Source organism: Panthera onca, chromosome D2 (genome assembly GCF_046562875.1).
Source record: "Panthera onca isolate mPanOnc1 chromosome D2, mPanOnc1 haplotype 2, whole genome shotgun sequence".
Lineage (NCBI taxonomy): Eukaryota > Metazoa > Chordata > Mammalia > Carnivora > Felidae > Panthera > Panthera onca.
Window position 1 is genome coordinate 72945254 of NC_138349.1, and position 18337 is coordinate 72963590.

An 18337-nucleotide genomic window follows, 5' to 3' on the forward strand; every position below is an offset into this window, starting at 1 on the left:
TGAGCTTGTTCGAGGATCTGCTGCAAATATTTCTATTGGGCAAGAGCGGCAGGCCATCAAGGCGGAGCCCAGTTTTGCCATTCTCTGCATCCAGACCGGAAGGGGCTGGGCTGCCCACAGCCTGGGGTCCGTACTCTGGTGAGCAGAGAGCATCTTAGTGGCTCATGATCATGTGATCCTACTGCGTTTCACTTTGTACCTGAGACAGAAAGAACCCGTTTCAAAGCCAGAAAGGACATCCCAGATACTCCAGCCCAACATTCTCAATTTTGCTTGTGGCCCGGATCCGAAGAGGGAGGACAGAGTGAAAGCTCCAACTCCCATAAATTTAAGAAGGAAGATTTTTTGTGTGTGTTCCACGAAAGACAAAATTTTATCTGAGCATTTCATGAAATGTAATTCTTAGAAACTTCCTCTTTACTAAAGGGATGTCTTAGGCCTCACACCTCCCGGAACGCCTTACTCATAAAAATAACTTGGATTTGTTGATTATGAGAATCAATGCATCAAAATCTCGTTCTTACATTATCATTTCCCTGAGCAAAGGTGCTTAGTGCTACATCTGTGATGTAACAAGGACTTCTCCTAGGTCATAAAAATTTAAAGCTGATGTCCATTCTTACACGTAGGGAAACATTCACATTATCTGTGTTGTGCTTTTACAGAATGGATGGATCAGAAGGTCTTATGGCGTTTCCTCAATCCACCCCGCTGAAGAAAGATGACAGGCATTCATGATAATGAATCCACAGCAGCAGTGACTTTCCTGGAAGGATATCCCTAAGGGCAGCATGCCCGCACCTCTAAGGGGTGGGTGGTGGTTTGCATGCAAGGGAGTTGGCCAAGAAAAAAAAAGAAAAGTCCAGCAAGTTCGCACCGATTTTTCTTAAAATATGTGGATATTCACCGTGGGCGTCACAAATTATTCTACAGTCTTTACAGATCTGAGGCATGAGCAATAGGCATTCAAAACAACAATCAAACTCCAGCCCTCGCATGTGTGAAGGACACACAGGGGCCCGCATACGAGTTAACACTGTCTCTCCAGGTCTTATCATCCATGTTCTAAACGTAACTTCCAAAAAAAACAAGATAAAAAGCTGGATCTGACTGATAGGTACACAAAGACCCAGCACCACCCTGATGTAGACAAGAATCAGTGAGGGTCCCAAGGTGACGGACACTGGGGACACAGAGTTGTGGAACCTCAGATGGCCTCACATGGACGCTCCCACGGGGAAAGGCCTCACTTCACTACCCCTACTAGGACTGGGTTTTGTGCTCTCCCACATCCTCCAATTATAGAAACTACCTGCTCGTGTTTGTTTGTTTGTTTGTTTATTTATTTAATGTTTACTTTTAAGAGAGAAAGTGAGAGACAGAGTGCAAGCAGGGGAGGGGCAGAGAGAGAGAGAGAGAGAGGGAGACACAGAATCCAAAGCAGGCACCAGGCTCTGGGTTGTCAGCACAGAGCCTGACACGGGGCTTGAACTCACGAACCACGAGACCATGACCTGGGCCGAAGTCAGACCCTTAACCGACTGAGCCACCCAGGCGCCCCACTGCTCATCTTTTATTAAAAGAGCAAGCGGTTAATTGCTTGATAATAAGGAAAATTGTCCAAAATACACATAATTACTCTGGCTGATATTTTAAAGGCTGATAGCAATAAAATTGAACAGCCTAAATATGAAGATAACATATTTAGAATGTATGAGGGCCAGAAGGAATATGATTATCTAAATGAAGACACAAGACAAATGTGCACATCACAGGATGGAGGTGAGTCTGTGTTTTAAATCGGCACCTCAGAGCTAACGTGTGCCCCTCTCAAGGGGACGTGGGTAAGGTCCCTGGGAAACAGGACGCATCAGTTTTTAACCACTGCTTCAATTCCCCAGTTAACATCGTGAAACCAGAAATGAACAGAACGGGCCCGAGACCATGGCAGGAGTGGGCGCGCTAACATTCTGTCTTTTAGAAACGAACGCAGTGCGCGTCCTCGGTATATGCTGGAACAAGGGTGTGGTAGAAGAGGGGAGGCTAAAAGAAAGAAGGAAATATTAAAAGATTCTTCGCGAAGCACTGGGGAATCTCTCTGCTGGTGTTACAAAAAAAGAATTGACCTTTTGAGCTCGTGTGAAACACACACCTCTTGAGAAATGTGCCTCCTTTTGCTCGTCTGAGGAAATCTAAACTCTGTCCCGAAGAAGCTTGGCCAGGCTGCTGCTGGGGTCAAGAACGGGAGGGCATGTGATCGCTCACTTAGATTTATGCGGTACGCCTACCTCTGGAGGATTCGATTTGTGCACACACACAAATATGAAGCTTACTTTTATTGTCTAGCTGAGCTCGGTATTTGCTAAATCCTTTCAGCCGGACTCTCTGGCCCAGAAGATCAAGGAATTCTTCAAAAGCTGGTCCCGCCGTCTCATTGTTATACATCTCCTCCTCTGTGCTCTGGCCTGCTTTGCAGTAAAGGATCCCAATCTTGTGCTGAAAGCTCAGCTGAAATGGGGGGAGAAATGTAATTACTTGGCAAAGAGTATCAGACATGCTAACTTCTAGTAAGATTAAAACTACAGAGAGCACGCCAGGACGATTCCCAGAAGCAAATAAGCGAAAAGAGGAAGAAGCAAGGGTCACTGCACAAAATGCTACAAATACACAACCCAGAAACCCCAAAATGCAGCTGGAGAAACGGCAGGAATCCTACGAAACAGAATGTATAGAATGGCCATGTGGGATCGACCAGGTTTCCAAAATGGACAGACAAGTTCAGGCATCTACTTAAACACACAAGCATGGAAATACCTAATTTTATACACTTCATATAATAAGAAGCATCATCTCCTATGTTAGGGGGAAAAAAAAAAAAAAGGCCACGACTTTAAAGTTTCTCTGGTTCCTGATGCTTCTTTTGTTGTTAGTTGAACATTCAGGAAAATATGAAAGACTGTCATGAAAACACAAACCAAATTTGTGGTCTGGTAAGGAGGGAATCCCAGGGGAAACTGTGATATATGTATATAAATAGAATAATGTTTTGTTTCCATAAAAATAACTCTGGCTATACAATTACAGTTATTTCTATACTTTTGGCTATCCTGAAAAGAAAACATCTGCTAAATATACAAAAGCCGTAAAGAATTTTGATAGCGATTGAGGAGATCCTGCCGTAACGCTATCTTGCAGTCAATCTCTTATCAAGCTGGTAGCCAAAGGCTTGCTTTCTCCCAAGGCCGGGGAGAAACTGGAACCATTTTTTACAGTTTTCTTATTATATCCAAAGAGAAACTACTCCTCACTCACGCAATCAGCGCACTTGATCTTACTACCGGCAATCTGAGCCTCAAAAACGGACAGATTATCAGACATCACCGGCTTCCTAAAGGCATCAATCCATAACACCGTTCACTTTCATTATCGAGCTATAAAACAGAGCCTTTAATCAAAATTTACAGCTGACTCGCCGTAAAGTAAGGCAAAACGATACTCCTTTCCCTTGAGCGGCAAAGTGACAAAAGCGGTCTCATCCACGTTACCTGATGACAACGTACAATCCAAGAAAGGTAGGAAGTCACCTGCCAGGGTGATCTAAGCAGCCCGTAGGAAGTAACCTCACTGCGCATTAGGATAAATTTAGAGTTGAACAGACAGTCAATCACAACTGCACAGTGAACACGGTGATTCGTGCCCTGAGTGTGGGGATATGAGATGCTGGGCACAAGCTATTTTCCAGCCACACTATCGCGCATTTTATTGAACCAGTTCTTTAGGAGGGTCAAGTACAAAAATATTTCCCTTCATCCAGAGACTGAGGAATGTATGTTTCTGACCAACTCCCCAAATAAATGAGACACTGTATTTACTGCAAACGGACCATCGTCTAAAAAGTAGTACGAAGTGTAATAAAAACGCCTGATTTTACTTCATTCTGAACGCTAATTGTTCCTGAGTGACTCAGAAGACGTTTCAGGATCTTACGGCACGCCAGGGAAACACGGGACTAGCAAGCATCACCCTGGACATTGGTGATCTCAGCGACCATCAGGATCCACCATAATCCTCTAACAAGGCCTCAGAATGCCTGCTTCCCGGCCTAGATATCTTGTTGGTTTGACTTCTCTTTTGCCATCAGAAGACGACTTCACCTCTCTCCAGTTATTTGGCCCTAGCCTGTAGGGGAGTCCGCCAGAAATAGAGCGGGATGGTGAGCCCTGGCGTGTGTAACCCGGCGTCCCGTGGGCCCCAATGTCCCTGCATCCAGGCACCCGCGGCTTCCCCCGCAGCCAGTAGACAGGGCCGCACGGCCGCACGCTCGGTCCCGTTGGCCTGTCCTCTCTCTTCAACCTGCCGCTCACGTCAAAGTGCTGCCAGGCCATGTGCCAACACCACCTGGCCGCCTCGTCTTGCGCAGCCCGGCCTCCGACGCCCCCTGGCTGCTCCAGAGGGGGACCACTTTCCCATCTTACGCTCCCACTCCTTTGGGAGGAGGCCCAGAGGAGCAAAGCTGCTTGGGGCCCCACGGTTTGGGCTAGTGCGGCCTCACATCCGCTAAGCAGAGCCCTCACCCGACGGGCACAATTTCTGTCTGTGATTCCAGAGTCTCCTGGACTTGATATTCCTTGTGGACTCTCATTTGGGCAAAGGCCAAACACCCAGAGAACCGAACTCCCCTGGGCCTACCCCGCTGGCTGTGGTGCCGTCCACTTCACACCCTTCTCCCCAGCCGTCGGACAAGCCAGCCTGAGTCTAGACCCTGCCTGTGAATGGGTCTAGAATCTGCCTGTGCAGATTGCCTGTCACAGACCCTGCCTGTGAATCTGCCCACCCTCCAAGAAGCCCCTGGGCCCACGGAAATTAGGGGATGTGCTCCAAGAGATTTCAAAGCCCACAGGTGCTCACGAGGGCGACCAGAGCTCTGCTGCAGGGAAAATGTCCCGTGGGACACGCGCAGCCTGGCAGGGGCACCGAGCACGTTTACCGTGAGGAGGCCGCAAGATGGGACTACCCCTAGGGACTTCGAGCAAACAGTTGGGGCCGGCTTGCTACGGTGGCTGCCATTCCACTAAAACGGGAACAGAATGAAACGCCGTGAAGACACAGCTCTGACTTAAACATTTTAACAAACCTCACGAAAACAGTCGAAATGCCACACGACCATCACCCCCCTTACGCTAGCAACAGACCTGCACACAGCTGGTAACGCACCCTGCAGTTAATCAGGGCACAGTTAAAGGGGGGATCCCACCCCCCAAGTACTAAAATGTCCAATTCTCGCGGAACAGGGTTTGTAGCCAAGCTTTCCAGACCTCGGGCCGCCCCCCTCCGCTCTGACCCATCCCGCCGTCCTTGCTTTAGCCATTCCGACTTGGGCAACGGCCAGTCCCACAGTCCTGGGGGAGAGCTCAGCCGGCTCTCAGGTGTCCGTGCTGTCGCAGACCAGAAATCCCCGCTTGTTGAAACCGCATACTGCCTCAGTGCGGAGAGCTGGACATACAGACGGGCTGCTCAGACAGACAACCGAGCGCGGGAGGTCTCCTTTGGTTTCTGGGACTGGATAATGACTGACTGCTGGGTTCCCAAGGCCAGAAGCCCAGTCATCACTGACAAGAAAATTTAAATTTAAATGAAGGGGACAAACACAAAGCTTCTGAATTGTCTTGCAAATAAACTGGAGTGTGCAGGGAAGCCCTTTCCTTCCAGGGCATTCTATCCTCTCTGGGTCTGTTTACCCCCAGCGAGCTTGCAGCCTCATTTATTTGGACATGCGTGACTTAGAAGCAAGCATGGTGTGCAAATCAACCCCAATATCTAGGGTGGTGAGGGGACAAGAGGAAGGGACGGCTGGCCCAAGGACAAACTAGCCATTCTGCCCCAGAAGCCATGATCTTCTAAGAGAGGGAGCCGCCACGACTTACCTGAATTTTTTTTTTTTTTTTTTTTTTTTTGGTCAACCTACATAATTTTAGAAAGCCACCTGTTACATAAATTAGGATAGTCTTTTAAAACAGGAAACATGGGATTTTAGAGGTTGACAGGTGAATTTATGCAGAGAAAGGAACACAAGTTTCAGAGTCTCGCTTAATAGTTACTTACTTCCCTCGTCACTCTCCACGACTAACCTGTGCCCTGGACACCGCAGGTGCCCTTTCCGACCTTGTTGAGCCAGGGCGGGCTACAAACCCCAGGAGAGCAGAAGACGACAATATATCCTCTGAGTATTTTTTTCACGATTAAAAACCCTTAAGAACAGTACCATATGACTGGCCCGTACCATTCCTGTGCGGATTTACATTTAAGAAGGAGAATAAGAAGGTCGCTCCTCGGAATAAAGTCTCAGACACTCTAACGGTTAGTGGCAACTTTTAAGGGTCCTTTAGAAACCAGAAAGTTAAAAAGGGCCGTCCAATCTCTTACAGATGAAAATAAACAGCATCTCTTCCTCACGGAATACGGGAACCAGGCACCATCAAGAGGTACAGAAAGTTTAACACCACAATGTACACCGTTAAGAAAGTATATCAAAGTCACACAAATACAATTGCCAAAGAAAAAACACATGAAATACAACCAGAGCTAAAGAACGCATTGGTTTACTTAAAAGCAGAACCCAATTTTCAAAGCATTAATTTTGACATCGCACTACAAAAAGCACCTAAACTCTGGATTAAAATAAAAAAATTGCCTGGCATAGCTTCTGGACCTATTCTGCTAAACAGGCATCCCAAATTCGTGCTTCATTTCATGAGGAAATGGTCAACGGTAGCTGCTGCGACCATCTCTCAGGGCCTTGAGGACTTTGGGATTCAGGCCCGCGGTTCATGGGCCATCTGTGGAATTTTCTAGAGCAGCCTGAGGGAACCACCTACCTCATTCGCCAAGACCCTGCTATACAGCAAGTACAGCGGTATACTTTAAGGGGAGAACCGCATACACTGGCAACATAAAGGGACCCAGAACTACGGCATTCTCCCGTGACGTGCAACATCATAGAAAGAAACATGAAAATAAGACGTGAAAGTTATTGCGATTCTTCTCAACAAGCCTGCTTGAACGTGACAGCATCTGGACCCGCACCGATACATCCACGATCCTTCCAAGATCATGTTTCCCTCATCGGCTTCACGGACATCTCGTACATTCCACGCACTTTCCCGGTCATGATCACGGTCGAACTATCTTGTGGACCACGCAGTTTTACAAGTCAACTGTTCTAGGCTGGAGTTTTGGTTTGGTTTAGTTGTTTTTAATATGTCAGCCTTCCTGAGACAGACAGGTCCCAGGCTTATTCATTCTCAATGTTATGGTGGCTACTTCCTCCAGCTGATCATACAGAGTGCTAATTCCTTACACAAAGTTCCTATCTCAGCACTCTCAGAATTCCAGCGATCCGAGTATGAGCCACACTGCTGTTACTGGGTCAACCAAGAAATGCCTCGCATTCTCTCCAAAACGAGCAGAAAAATTTTCCTTAGGAAATTCAAGAAATACACATCACCAGTGTCTTTCTGCTTTTTCTGCTCATTTAAAATCAGTTGCATATATTTGGGTGCCTCCTTGTCAGTCTCCCCTCCAAGTTATCTCGCATATGCCACTTAAAAGACCTCTTTCTATCTTCCGCACCACCGTCTCAAGCCTGCCTGTCATTAATTCTCTCCTGGACGATGTCAACGGACCAAAATTGAACTCCAGGCCATCGTCATTCTTGATCGTCTCCAGCCTATCTCATTCCCTTCCAGCAGAATAATCTTCCTAGAATCCAGCTCTGATAGTGCCGTGTCCTACCAAAAAGCTTCCATGGCTCCCTACTGCCTCCTGAATGGAGTGCAAACTCCTTAGCCTAGCTCTAAGTTTCAGCATACTTTGTTGTTGTTGTTGTTTAAACTACAACCACCCTAGATGTGCCCCTGTCTTATAAAGAAACAAGTCATAGTTCCTAAAGCGGCCAACTACTCACATCTCCCTCCTGGAATTCTACCCAAGTCCCAGCTGCGATGCTACCTCCCTTCAGGAGATTTGCCATCCGGTGTGTTTGTTATTCCTTCTTTTCCCAAGGCACACTCACTGCCCTCAAACCTCTCCAAGATCCACCACCGTATTTATTCTTCCCTGCAGAGGTTTTATGCTCTCGGTCTTACCATCCCCACCGGGCAAGGGGCTACGTCTTAACTTCAGTCTTCCCAAGGCACGCTGTCCACTCCTACCTGTTAGTGTGGAACGCCTCATACACAGCGGACACGAATAAATGCTAGCTCGGGGAAAGGCGCGATGTGAGTTTTTTGAAACCCCGGAAGAAACACCACCGATGTCTAATAATCATGAATCAGATGTGGTCTCGCTAGCCGGGTCAGGGCAAGTCCCAAACATTTAGAAACGCAGACACGAAGTCATACCCCGAACACACAGTCTCGCACGCTGTACACACCCCTTGTTCATCCAGCTTGAGCAGCTGCTCCGCGACCTTGGGGGAATTCGAAGCCTGTCTCAGGCACTGAATGCTCAGCTCTGGAATGACGTACTCCAGAACTTCTTTGAGAGGTAGTCCCCGCGCGGTCCCGTGCCTGGCGGTGGAGGGTATGGCATCTTCCAAAATCGCGCCGCGCAGGGTTGTAAGCTGCAGGGGCAAAACAGAAGGCTTCAGAACGTCACGGAAGAGTTCGTGCTTACTCCTGGTTACTTCTCTGAGGCACAAGTTTTGAGCTGCCTTGCAGAGGAAGGAAAGGAGGTCTCTTTTCCGAGAGGAGCAGGGGAGACGACAGCCCCCGGCTAGCGGAAGCAAAATCAGCACAGCCTCTAAACAACAAAAGTGCACGGGGCTGGGGGGCTAAGCCGGGAGGGGGTTGCAACAGATGTGGGCCCGCAGAAGGGGGGGGGGGCAGGCAGAGTGCTGCTGGGGAAACTGACGTCCCCACTGCTCTCAGACGGAACAGGACGTCGACACAGAGGAGCAGCTGGAGGTCACGGGGCTGGGCCTGGTCACCGGCACCCCCTCCGGCCCCTCCCTTCTCTTTCCCTATTGCCCTACTGTTCCACACCAACGTTTCTTCCATTCCTTTCTCTTTTTCTATTTAACTTTCCACTGCTGACCGGTCCTGAAGCTGAATGGGGATATCCGGCGACAGGCCCGGGCAGGGTGATTCAGGGCTCTGAGGATTCCTCACTCTCGAATGTTACCCCATGACTCGTGAGAGGTCCTCAGGTCTCTGAGGCACACACGGGCTCGCCGTTCTGACACACGCCGCAGAGGGGAAAGCCCGGCAGCAACTCGCTCTGGCTGTACCCACCCTCACTCTGGGAAGAGAACTGTTAGCATGCAAGAGAGGCGGGGTGAGGGCTGTAGCAACGACGTCTGCTATGCGCGTCACGCTCTAGAACACCACCGCCCAGCAGAGTTTGGGGCAACGGCGAGACTGCGCTCATCTGGGCTAGCTGATGCGGGAGCCACGTTGGCTCCACGTGGCTACTGGGCACTTGTGACCAGCGGGTCTTCGCAATTCCATTCCGTTACTTTAAACGGCCGCGTGCGGCTCATGGCTACTGAACGGGACAGCACGGGTCTATAACTTCAAACCCGGCACCGTGAGAGAGGGACTCACCTCCTGTCTATGCTGCGTAGAGCCCGCCATCGCCGGAGCACCTGGCCAGAGCCGCTCTGGTACACGGCCTCGTGCACACACAGGAGACTGGCAAAGGGCTCGCTCTTCTCTCTTTGATCCGGAAGGAGCCAACCAACACCCACACGTGGCATGCTTGTCACATACGCTCCCCCTCTAAGTGCAGTGGGTCACGAGGATAAAACCTCACGTGCGGGCCAGATCTCATTCCTCGTAATCAGCCTCTCTACTGATCCGGGTGTGCGCCGTGTGCCGTTCGTACAACAACCTCGCGTTTCACGCAAAGCGAGGCAAGCGAGGCACGAAGCCAGGGCCCCGATGCGGGAGGTGTGTGGGGGCGGCATGGCCACGCTCACCCCTACTGCCGACTCCTGGGTTTCCTGCATTAGACTTTGCAAGTTCTGACATGCGCTGTCCAGGTCATAGGTGTCCCCTCTCAGCCCCTAAATCCCACATTCTTACCATTTTCCCTTTTCTACCACGTAGGGGGGAAGTAACATCGTGGCCGCTTAACATCTGTGACAGGCTCTCAAATTTTTATTTGGAAAAAGATACCGCAGGCTCTGTCAAAGATCTTAAAGACTACCATCAGTGACATTCAAAAGGAAACTCAATACCTTGTCCAAAATAATCTAAAGCAGTAACTTCAGCCCAGGACAGTAACGACACACGCACGGCAGCTATTACCTCGCTCGTCCTGAAGGCCACCCGGTAGTTGAACTGGGACCCTTCTTTCTCCTTGGCGTCTTCCACCTTCTCTCTCCGGATGCTGACTGCCACAGGGCCAAGGTTTTCATCTATCCCAAAGTAGTTCTGGTGCTCTGTAACAGGAGGCAGTGGTGGCATAAAAAGAAAGGAACAAAGAACCGCGTGGGTATCTCCGGGCTCGTCCGTCTGTCAAATCTCTGAAGAAATACCGCACGGGTCTGGGTACACGATTCCCCACCGGGGGTTTGATCGGAGTGTTTTGTTTCCAAGTCAGATGTATTCGTACGTCTCATTTTCCACTACTTCCTCCTCTCCTGCGGCTCGTCCCCAGCTCGTGAGCAGCAGGAGCCCTCCTGTCCCCTGCCACAATTCACGGTGTCACATGAAGAGTGTCACCGGAAGGAGGGTGCTGCCCTTCTTAGAAACCGTCAAAAGAGGAATCAAGCTATTTGAAGACCGTTACTGAACGGTTCCCCCCTCCTGCTGGGAAGGTCACCTTCTCTTGCATGACCATCGGCACCTGGACTAGCCAGGTAATCTTGGGGCCCAATGTGGTGGCAAAGACTACCCCTGCATTAGGATGTCACTAAAGCACCTAACCGTCTAAAGTGAAATTTTATGGCAGAAAAGACATAAAAGGTCATTGGGTTGCTGTGGTCAAACTATATCTATTATTATTTTTTTAATGATTTATTTATTTTCGAGACAGAGAGAGAGAGAGCACAAGAAGGGGAGGGCAGAGAGAGAGAGAGAGAGGGAGACACAGAATCCAAAGCAGGCTGCAGGCTCCAACCTATCCACACAGAGCCTGACACGGGGCTCGAACCCACGAACCATGCGATCATGACCTGAGCCGAAGTCAGACACTTAACCGACTGAACCACCCATGCTCCCCCAAATCTACTAATTCTATAACCTAATTCTACTAATTCTATAATCTAATTCTGTTATCACCTAATCATGCCATTCCCATAAAATCACTGGCCCTGCAGGGTTCTAATCCATTGAGTCTCACGGCAGGAACAGATTTCTGGGGTCCTATTGTCCATCTAGCAAGGGAACCCCCAAGGACACTGCTCCTCAGAGATGGTCATGAGTCTCCACATATATTCGACAATACGTGCCGGGCACCATTTCCCAGCGGGGTCACAATCCGGAACAAATTCCCATTCATGAAGCTACTATACGAGCCTGAACTCTGCCAAGCTGGCTACTCTGTAAGCACCCCCTTCTGGAATGTCTCACTGTCTCTGGACTGCGGGGTCTTCGTCTGAAGGCAGTCCAAACAATTCACTGCAACCAAACTTTTTAAGGGTTGTCTTCTGAGAGGACCCGGACCTAACACAGCACTCAGACGTGGTCTGAACCCATACAAAATAGGGGAGTAATTACCTGACCATATATTCACGCAGCTTACCTTTTTAGCAGCCCTAGGACACCACCAATCCACGCCGAACAGGTGGTAAACGCACACCCCCAGGTGGTCTTCACATATTTCTTAATCAACAGGGGCAAGGTCAGCTGCCCAGGGTGTATGCTTATAAAAGAGATTTTTTTCACCCCATATGCAAAACCACACTTACCCCTTTTGACTGTCACCTTCTGGGTTTTAGCCCATTCTTTCCTGACTCTTCATTTTTAGTTAAAAATAAATACAATGTAGCACATTTAGAAGCTTGAAGAAAACTGTGTATTCTAAAGCCTTTTGGTTATGCCAATGTTTTCTGCCATGCTAAATTTTTGAAGAAACAAGAAATGCTATTCAGAAAGTAGAAATCAGGGGGAAAACAGCACCTGCATCAGGCAGGGCAAACACTGCCCAAAGCCAATGAGGAGTAGGGGCATTTACTTCTTTACTTTCACAATCATTTACCTCTTTACCTCTTACAACCAAATGAGATTAACGCTGACATTATTTCTCTTTACAGTCAGGGCTACAAGCAGCAAGTCAACTAATTTTAGGGGCTGGAGGATGAATCACTGACTTACTATAATCCTGGACTTACACCCTAGGAAACAAGTCTTTGTTTTTCGTGAGTAAATTACATGCTAATTACAGCCAGGTTAACTGTCCACACTCTGTGTGGAGCCTGACATGGGGCTGGATCCCATGACCCTCAGATCATGACGTGAGCTGAAATCCAGAGTAGACGCTCAACCAACGGAGCCACCCAGGTGCCCCATTTTATTTGGGTTTTAATCAACAATTTAAAAATACTCACTGAAAACAGAGACTAACAGTTCATTGTCTACTTCAGGCTCCTGGGTATATCATCGTTGTATTCAAGCTGGCGATAGTGACTATTAGGACTATGGCATTATACTAGATCCTGTGGAAAATGCACCTGCAAACTTAGAATGAAATCAGTGTGGAATTTTCTTAGCTGCGGTTACTAACTGTCCTGACAAGATCTTGCACCTTTACCTCATTTCTCATAAGGCAGATGCATTGGGGAAAATATTTGGAAAGTGCACTAAAGCACAACCAGCCATCATCAGGCAAAAGCTTCCTTCTTAGGGCCCAATTCAGTAAGTTTCTTGCAAAAATGCTCAAGTGGATTCCCTCTTAGGGATTTGACGAACCCTGCTGACAAGAATCAAATGAGCTTCAAATTATTTTAGGGGGAAGAAGACCGACCAAGTGAGCAAAACCCCTTCTCGTGGCGAAACGGAGATCCCAGATTAGGGGAACCAAATCATGAATTCTAATTCCTGACAACCCGAGCTCGGCCGTGGGTTCTGCTCTCACACACAGCAGGTGCTGCCCGGCCCAACGGGCTAGTGCAGCCAGGCATGGGGGCAGGGGCTGGCCAGAGGGGGACACGCGGGGATTTTCTGGGGCGAGGGAGCTACCCTGCACCTTGATGGTGCTAGTGGTTACTGGCCGCATCCATTTGTCAAAACTCTTGGAAATCTACACTTAAAAAGGGGTGAAGTACTATAGGTCAAGTATACCTTTGGTTTTTTTTGTTTGTTTAAAAAAATTTTTTTTTAACATTTATTCATTTTTTGAGAGACAGAGAGAGACAGTGCGAGCATGGGAGGGGCAGACTGAGAGGGAGACACAGAATCTGAAGCGGGCTCCAGGCTCCGAGCTGTCAGCACAGAGCCTGACACGGGGCTCGAACTCACAGACCGTGAGATCATGACCTGAGCTGAAGTGAGACGCTTAACCGACTGGGCCACCCGGGTGCCCCTACCTGGGTGAGAGGAAGAGCCAGTGGGCCTGGTAGGTGGACGGGCCTCTGGCACAGATGGGAGTCGTGAGGATGCCCCCAGTCCCGTGGACCACCCCCCCCCCCCCCCACGGCCCCTCAGGGAGGAGAAGTCCTGCCCCTCCCCTCAGTATTGGCTCTCTCCTGCCATGTTCCAACTGCTGCTCAGGGCTCTACCTGCCTCTACCGTCCCACTGCTGGGGCTTTGTCTCCACAGGCCTGTCTGCCTCGCTGGGCACGGTGGGCTTCCGGGAGTGTCCTTCCAAAGTGAGCCACCCCCCGCCCCCCGGGGGCTCTCCTTCTGGGTCTCCTTTGTGGCTGCCCCTCTGGCTTCTCCTCGTCACCTGGATGTGTCCCAAGGCTCCACCTTTGGCCCATGGCTGTGTGTTCTGACTCTCTCTCTGTCTTTACATGTATCTGTCTGAACGTCCGTCTGTCCTTCCACACCCCCCCCCCATTTTCTCCTGTAAGTTCCTCAGTGACATCACCCCAAACTCTCCACAGATTCCTCTCCCATAACTCCCCCAACTCGGGCCATTTCCCCCCTCGGCCTGGCACTCCTGTCGCTTTTCTGCACTTGACATTCTCAGTCATCATTTCAGACTCAACCCCACACATCGATTCCACTGGAAATATTTGCCTCACCTCCAGATGAGGCTAAGTCCTTCAACTTTTAAATCCTCAAGGCCTGATAGGAACTATGCCTGATCGATGTTAAGTATTTAAAGACTTGGCCTTGAATGAAGGAACTGACGTAGGCTCCCTCATTCAGAAGTTATGGTCGTACTGAGCCTCAACCAGGACTATCAAAACAGAAACAAGGAGGCAGCTCATTTCATGCTGGCCAGTGCAAAAGACAGCGTGAAAGGTCTAGGCATCCAGAAATGCCGCAGGAACTGCCCCCGTGAGAGGGGCGATATGGTTTCTCGAAATATTTACAAGACTGAGAAGGGATACACCTGAGAATGTCCGCTTCCTAGCGCTGCTCAAACTGTCACAAGCTTGGAGGCTCAAAACAACACTCAATTATTGCCTCACCGCCCTGGAGGTCAGAGGCCCAAAGTCAGTTTCAACGGGCCGCAGTCAAGGCTGTGACAGGGCAACGTTCCCTAGGAAGGTTCTAGGGAAGCATCTGTTTCCCGGCCTCTTCCAGCTTTGAGAGCTGTATTCCTTGAATTCCTTCTTCTGTCTTCGAATCCAGCCCTAGATGTTGCGTCAGGGGCCACAATGCATGCTTCTCCCCAGATCTCCCTCTGCCTGCCTCTTATGTGGACACTCGGGATGGCATTCAGGGTCCAGCCAGAGAATCCGGCGTGGGCTCCTGGTCTCAGATCCTTAACTTACTCACATCTGGAAAGCTGCTTTTGCCATACAAGGTAACACACACAGGGGCTGAGGATTAGGACCTGGGTATCTTCGGGGGCCAGTATTCAGTGCACCGCACGCAATTCGTTTCAATCCATTCACTCAAACACCCAGCATGGTCTATGCCTCAGCCATGCGCCAGACCTGATAAACACAAGGACACAACATCGAGCAGGACACAGTATAGTGCCTGCTTCAAAATGTTCTAGTCCTGTGGGGCTAACACTACCGGAAACCAATGAGAATTATGCATTCCAGGTTCTGTAATATGAACAAGCATATTTAATACCATGGAGGTACCACTAATATCCTCTACAGAATCAACAATCCAGAAGAAAAAGCCACATACGCAGTCGAGGCAACTGTCACAAGGCCTATCTACTCTATTTTAACATAAGTATATGCAGAAAAATTTAAAAAGCCACTCTCCTTGGCCTGAAAAATAGCAGGGCTCTGCTCAATCTTTCCTCACTCTTAATTCTGTTCCCACAAAAAAAATTCTTTGAATTTTGACATACTGACTATTCTAACTGACAACCACAACGTGTCCCCTCCACCTACTTAGGGTTTTCCTTCATTTTGGCTATGTTTTGTGGCTCTCCGTCATTCATTCATACCTTTCTTTAGATTTCGTCCTAGGTTGTTAATTTTTTAGGATAATGTAAATAGTATCTTTCAAAATTTTTCTTTGTTTTTTCATGTTTATTTTTGGGAGAGAGAGAGAAAGAGAGAGAGAGAGAGAGAGAGACAGAGGGGAAGGGCAGAGAGAAAGGGAGACACAGAATCGGAAGCAGGCTCCAGGTTCTGAGCCGTCAGCACACAGCCCGACGCGGGGCTCGAACCCACGGACCGGGAGATCGTGACCTGAGCTGAAGTCGGACGCTCAACCGACTGAGCCACCCAGGCGCCCCTCAGAAATTTTCCATTTCTGTTTGTATGTTTTTGGTATGCAGAGAATTTAGGTTGGAGACTTGATGATTTCTTCCTTTTAGTTTGACCAGTTTTTGCTTTTTCTACATACTCTGAAGCCATGTTTTTAGGCACTCGGAACCAACCCTTTTATCATTATGAAATCCCCCATCTACGGTGATCCATCTTGCTTTAAAGTCCATTTCATATCCTCACACTGATCGAGCGGGGACTCAACTGTTCTAACGGGGGAACCGCAGCCATCAATCGAGGTAGGTCTTATTTTAAGCCGATTCACGGCTCCAGGGAAACTTCTTCTCCCCCCGTCTGCAGGTACTTCACCCAAATAAGGGGACAGGGCTGGGCATCTCACCGTGTGGACTTCCACTCAATCCCCCATCTCCAGTTAAGTGCCCTCGTCCTGCCTTTAGCTCAGCTGTTGTTCAACTTCTCCAGACTAAATCTACGGTTTTCTGCCTGGGTGGGGACGAGTGGTTAACGGACTATAAGGGACAGGAGAGAAAATCCGGCCTTTTACACATATTTATAACTGGTCCCCTTCCCTTGCCCCGCCCCCAGCTCTTCTTCAGAGGTACCTGGCTCTGCGGTGTGGATGGGCTGGCTTCTGATGGCCTGTCGCTGCCACACGCACCCTTCCAATCTGCAAAGCTGGCGTGCCTCTTCCGTCTGCTTTGGCAGATCTTGCCCCGTGAAGCTTCTCCCTAGTTCTCTTTTCCTTCGTGGCTTTATGCCCTTTTGTTATTCCTTCACTATCATTTTTGGTGGGGTTTTGGGAGAGGGAGAGATAACATCTGCCTCCAGTTTGCCACAATGAACTCGCAGTCCCAAACGCGTGTATTCTTAAATATGTGTAATTCTAATAAGCCTGATTAATGGTTTCTGAACCCGGGCTATGCTAACTTATCATCTGCTTAACCTCGGGTTAGTTACGTAACCCTTCTTAGCCTCCGTGCCAGCTCCCTGCCCCTCCACCATCCAATTATACATAACACACCTATCCTTAATCTGAGAGAGGTATTATAATGGAAGAGATGCATGATACTGGCAAAAAAATAAATCAATCAAAAACAAAAAAGGAGTGAACATACAATAAACAGCATTGTGGGGCATTTTGATTTTGAGCCCCAATAGTCCTGCAAAGCACTAGGGTCAGCCTTGAAGGGGATTCACACTTTTAATCTCGAAATGCCGATCTGTAATCACCTAGAGAGCTACATCCCATTCGCTGCAGTCTTTTTATGAACGCAGCGGCATGTATTTTGCTGAATGAGTTCCATCAGGAACTAGAAGTTGTTTTTCTTTTAACTGGAGGAATCCGAAATTTGTGTATCCTCTTTTTCACCAAAGACGACAGGCAAATTTGAGAGAGAACATTTTTTTCTTTCACGTCTGCCTCCCCACACTTGTTTCCAATGTTTCTCTCTCCGTTTTACAAGACACGCTTTCTGAATGCAAGCGGACAGGGGACGTTCCTGCCACTTACAATCATGACAACTTTGGACATGCCAGCTCTGAGACCTCCTGGTTCTTTTCTTTTCTTTTTCATTTCCTAAGTTTATTTATTTTATTTAGAGAGAGAGAGAGCGTGTCGGGGGGGGGGGGGGAAGGGGATGCAGAGAGAGAGGGAGAGACAGAGAACCCCAAGCAGGCTCTGCACTGTCAGTACAGAGCCCGGTGTAGGGGCTCAAACTCACGAACTGTGGGATCGTGACCTGAGCCGAAATCAAGAGTCGGACGCTCAACTTTCTGAGCCAGCCACCTGGCCCCCTCCTAGCCATTTTCTAAGGCTAGGCTCCATACTCTCAGTTTCACCAGGGAATAGAGCAGGTGACCTGGGTGTGTTTCCAAAGAAATCATAACTCGATTCTTGGAACGGCTTAACTCGCTGTTTCAGCTTCTGTGAACCATAAAGAACTGGGAAGGTGCCCCCTCTGAAGTGTCCAGGAAGGACCCAGTTAAGCCTTCCTTAACTTAACTTGGTCCTTAAGGACCAAGGGGACACCCTGGGTCCCCTTCAGGACACCTCAGCTCGTCCACCTGCATCACGTGAGCCTTCCCATCTGTGGGCAAAGGACAGCGAGCAAGCCCCCCATCCCCAACCAGAGCTCGTCCTTATCCCAAGCACACAATTTCCAGAAAATCACTTTCAGGGTGTGTGGGATAAAACCCTCCCTTCGCAGAAAGGAAGCTAATGAAAATCCACGTATCATGCAAATACAACAGAGCAGATCAAAAAAAAAAAATCGGTTAACAAGATTGCAGCGCAGGAAAGGAGATTCGGCAGGCACATCTCCGTGGTGCGCCTTGGCTTGTCAGGAAAGAAAAATCTAACTCAGGAGAAGTAAGAAGCAAAAGGGGAGGGAGTCACCTGTGACCTTAGCCCAGAGGCGGTTTCCAGGTCCTGCAGTGTCTTGGAAAGGAGATTTATCGGGTTCACGGCTAAGGAGCTGAGCAGGTGAGGATCCCCAAGTCTGCGGGGCCTCCCGTGGCCGGGTGTGC

At 48.9% G+C, this 18337-nt stretch overlaps 1 protein-coding gene across 7 annotated transcripts in view; it reads right to left on the reverse strand.

Annotated features, from left to right (window-relative positions):
* The window catches only part of SIPA1L2 (signal induced proliferation associated 1 like 2), a 222928-nt gene that overhangs the window by 77683 nt on the left and 126908 nt on the right, over positions 1 to 18337 (reverse strand). For all 7 annotated transcript variants that reach the window (XM_060642826.3, XM_078434223.2, XM_078434226.2 and 4 more), the window contains 3 exons: positions 10308 to 10441; positions 8432 to 8620; positions 2334 to 2508 (listed from right to left, as the gene is read on the reverse strand). In XM_060642826.3, coding sequence (XP_060498809.3) covers positions 2334 to 2508; positions 8432 to 8620; positions 10308 to 10441 — 498 coding nt within the window. The remainder of the gene's footprint in view (positions 1 to 2333; positions 2509 to 8431; positions 8621 to 10307; positions 10442 to 18337) is intronic.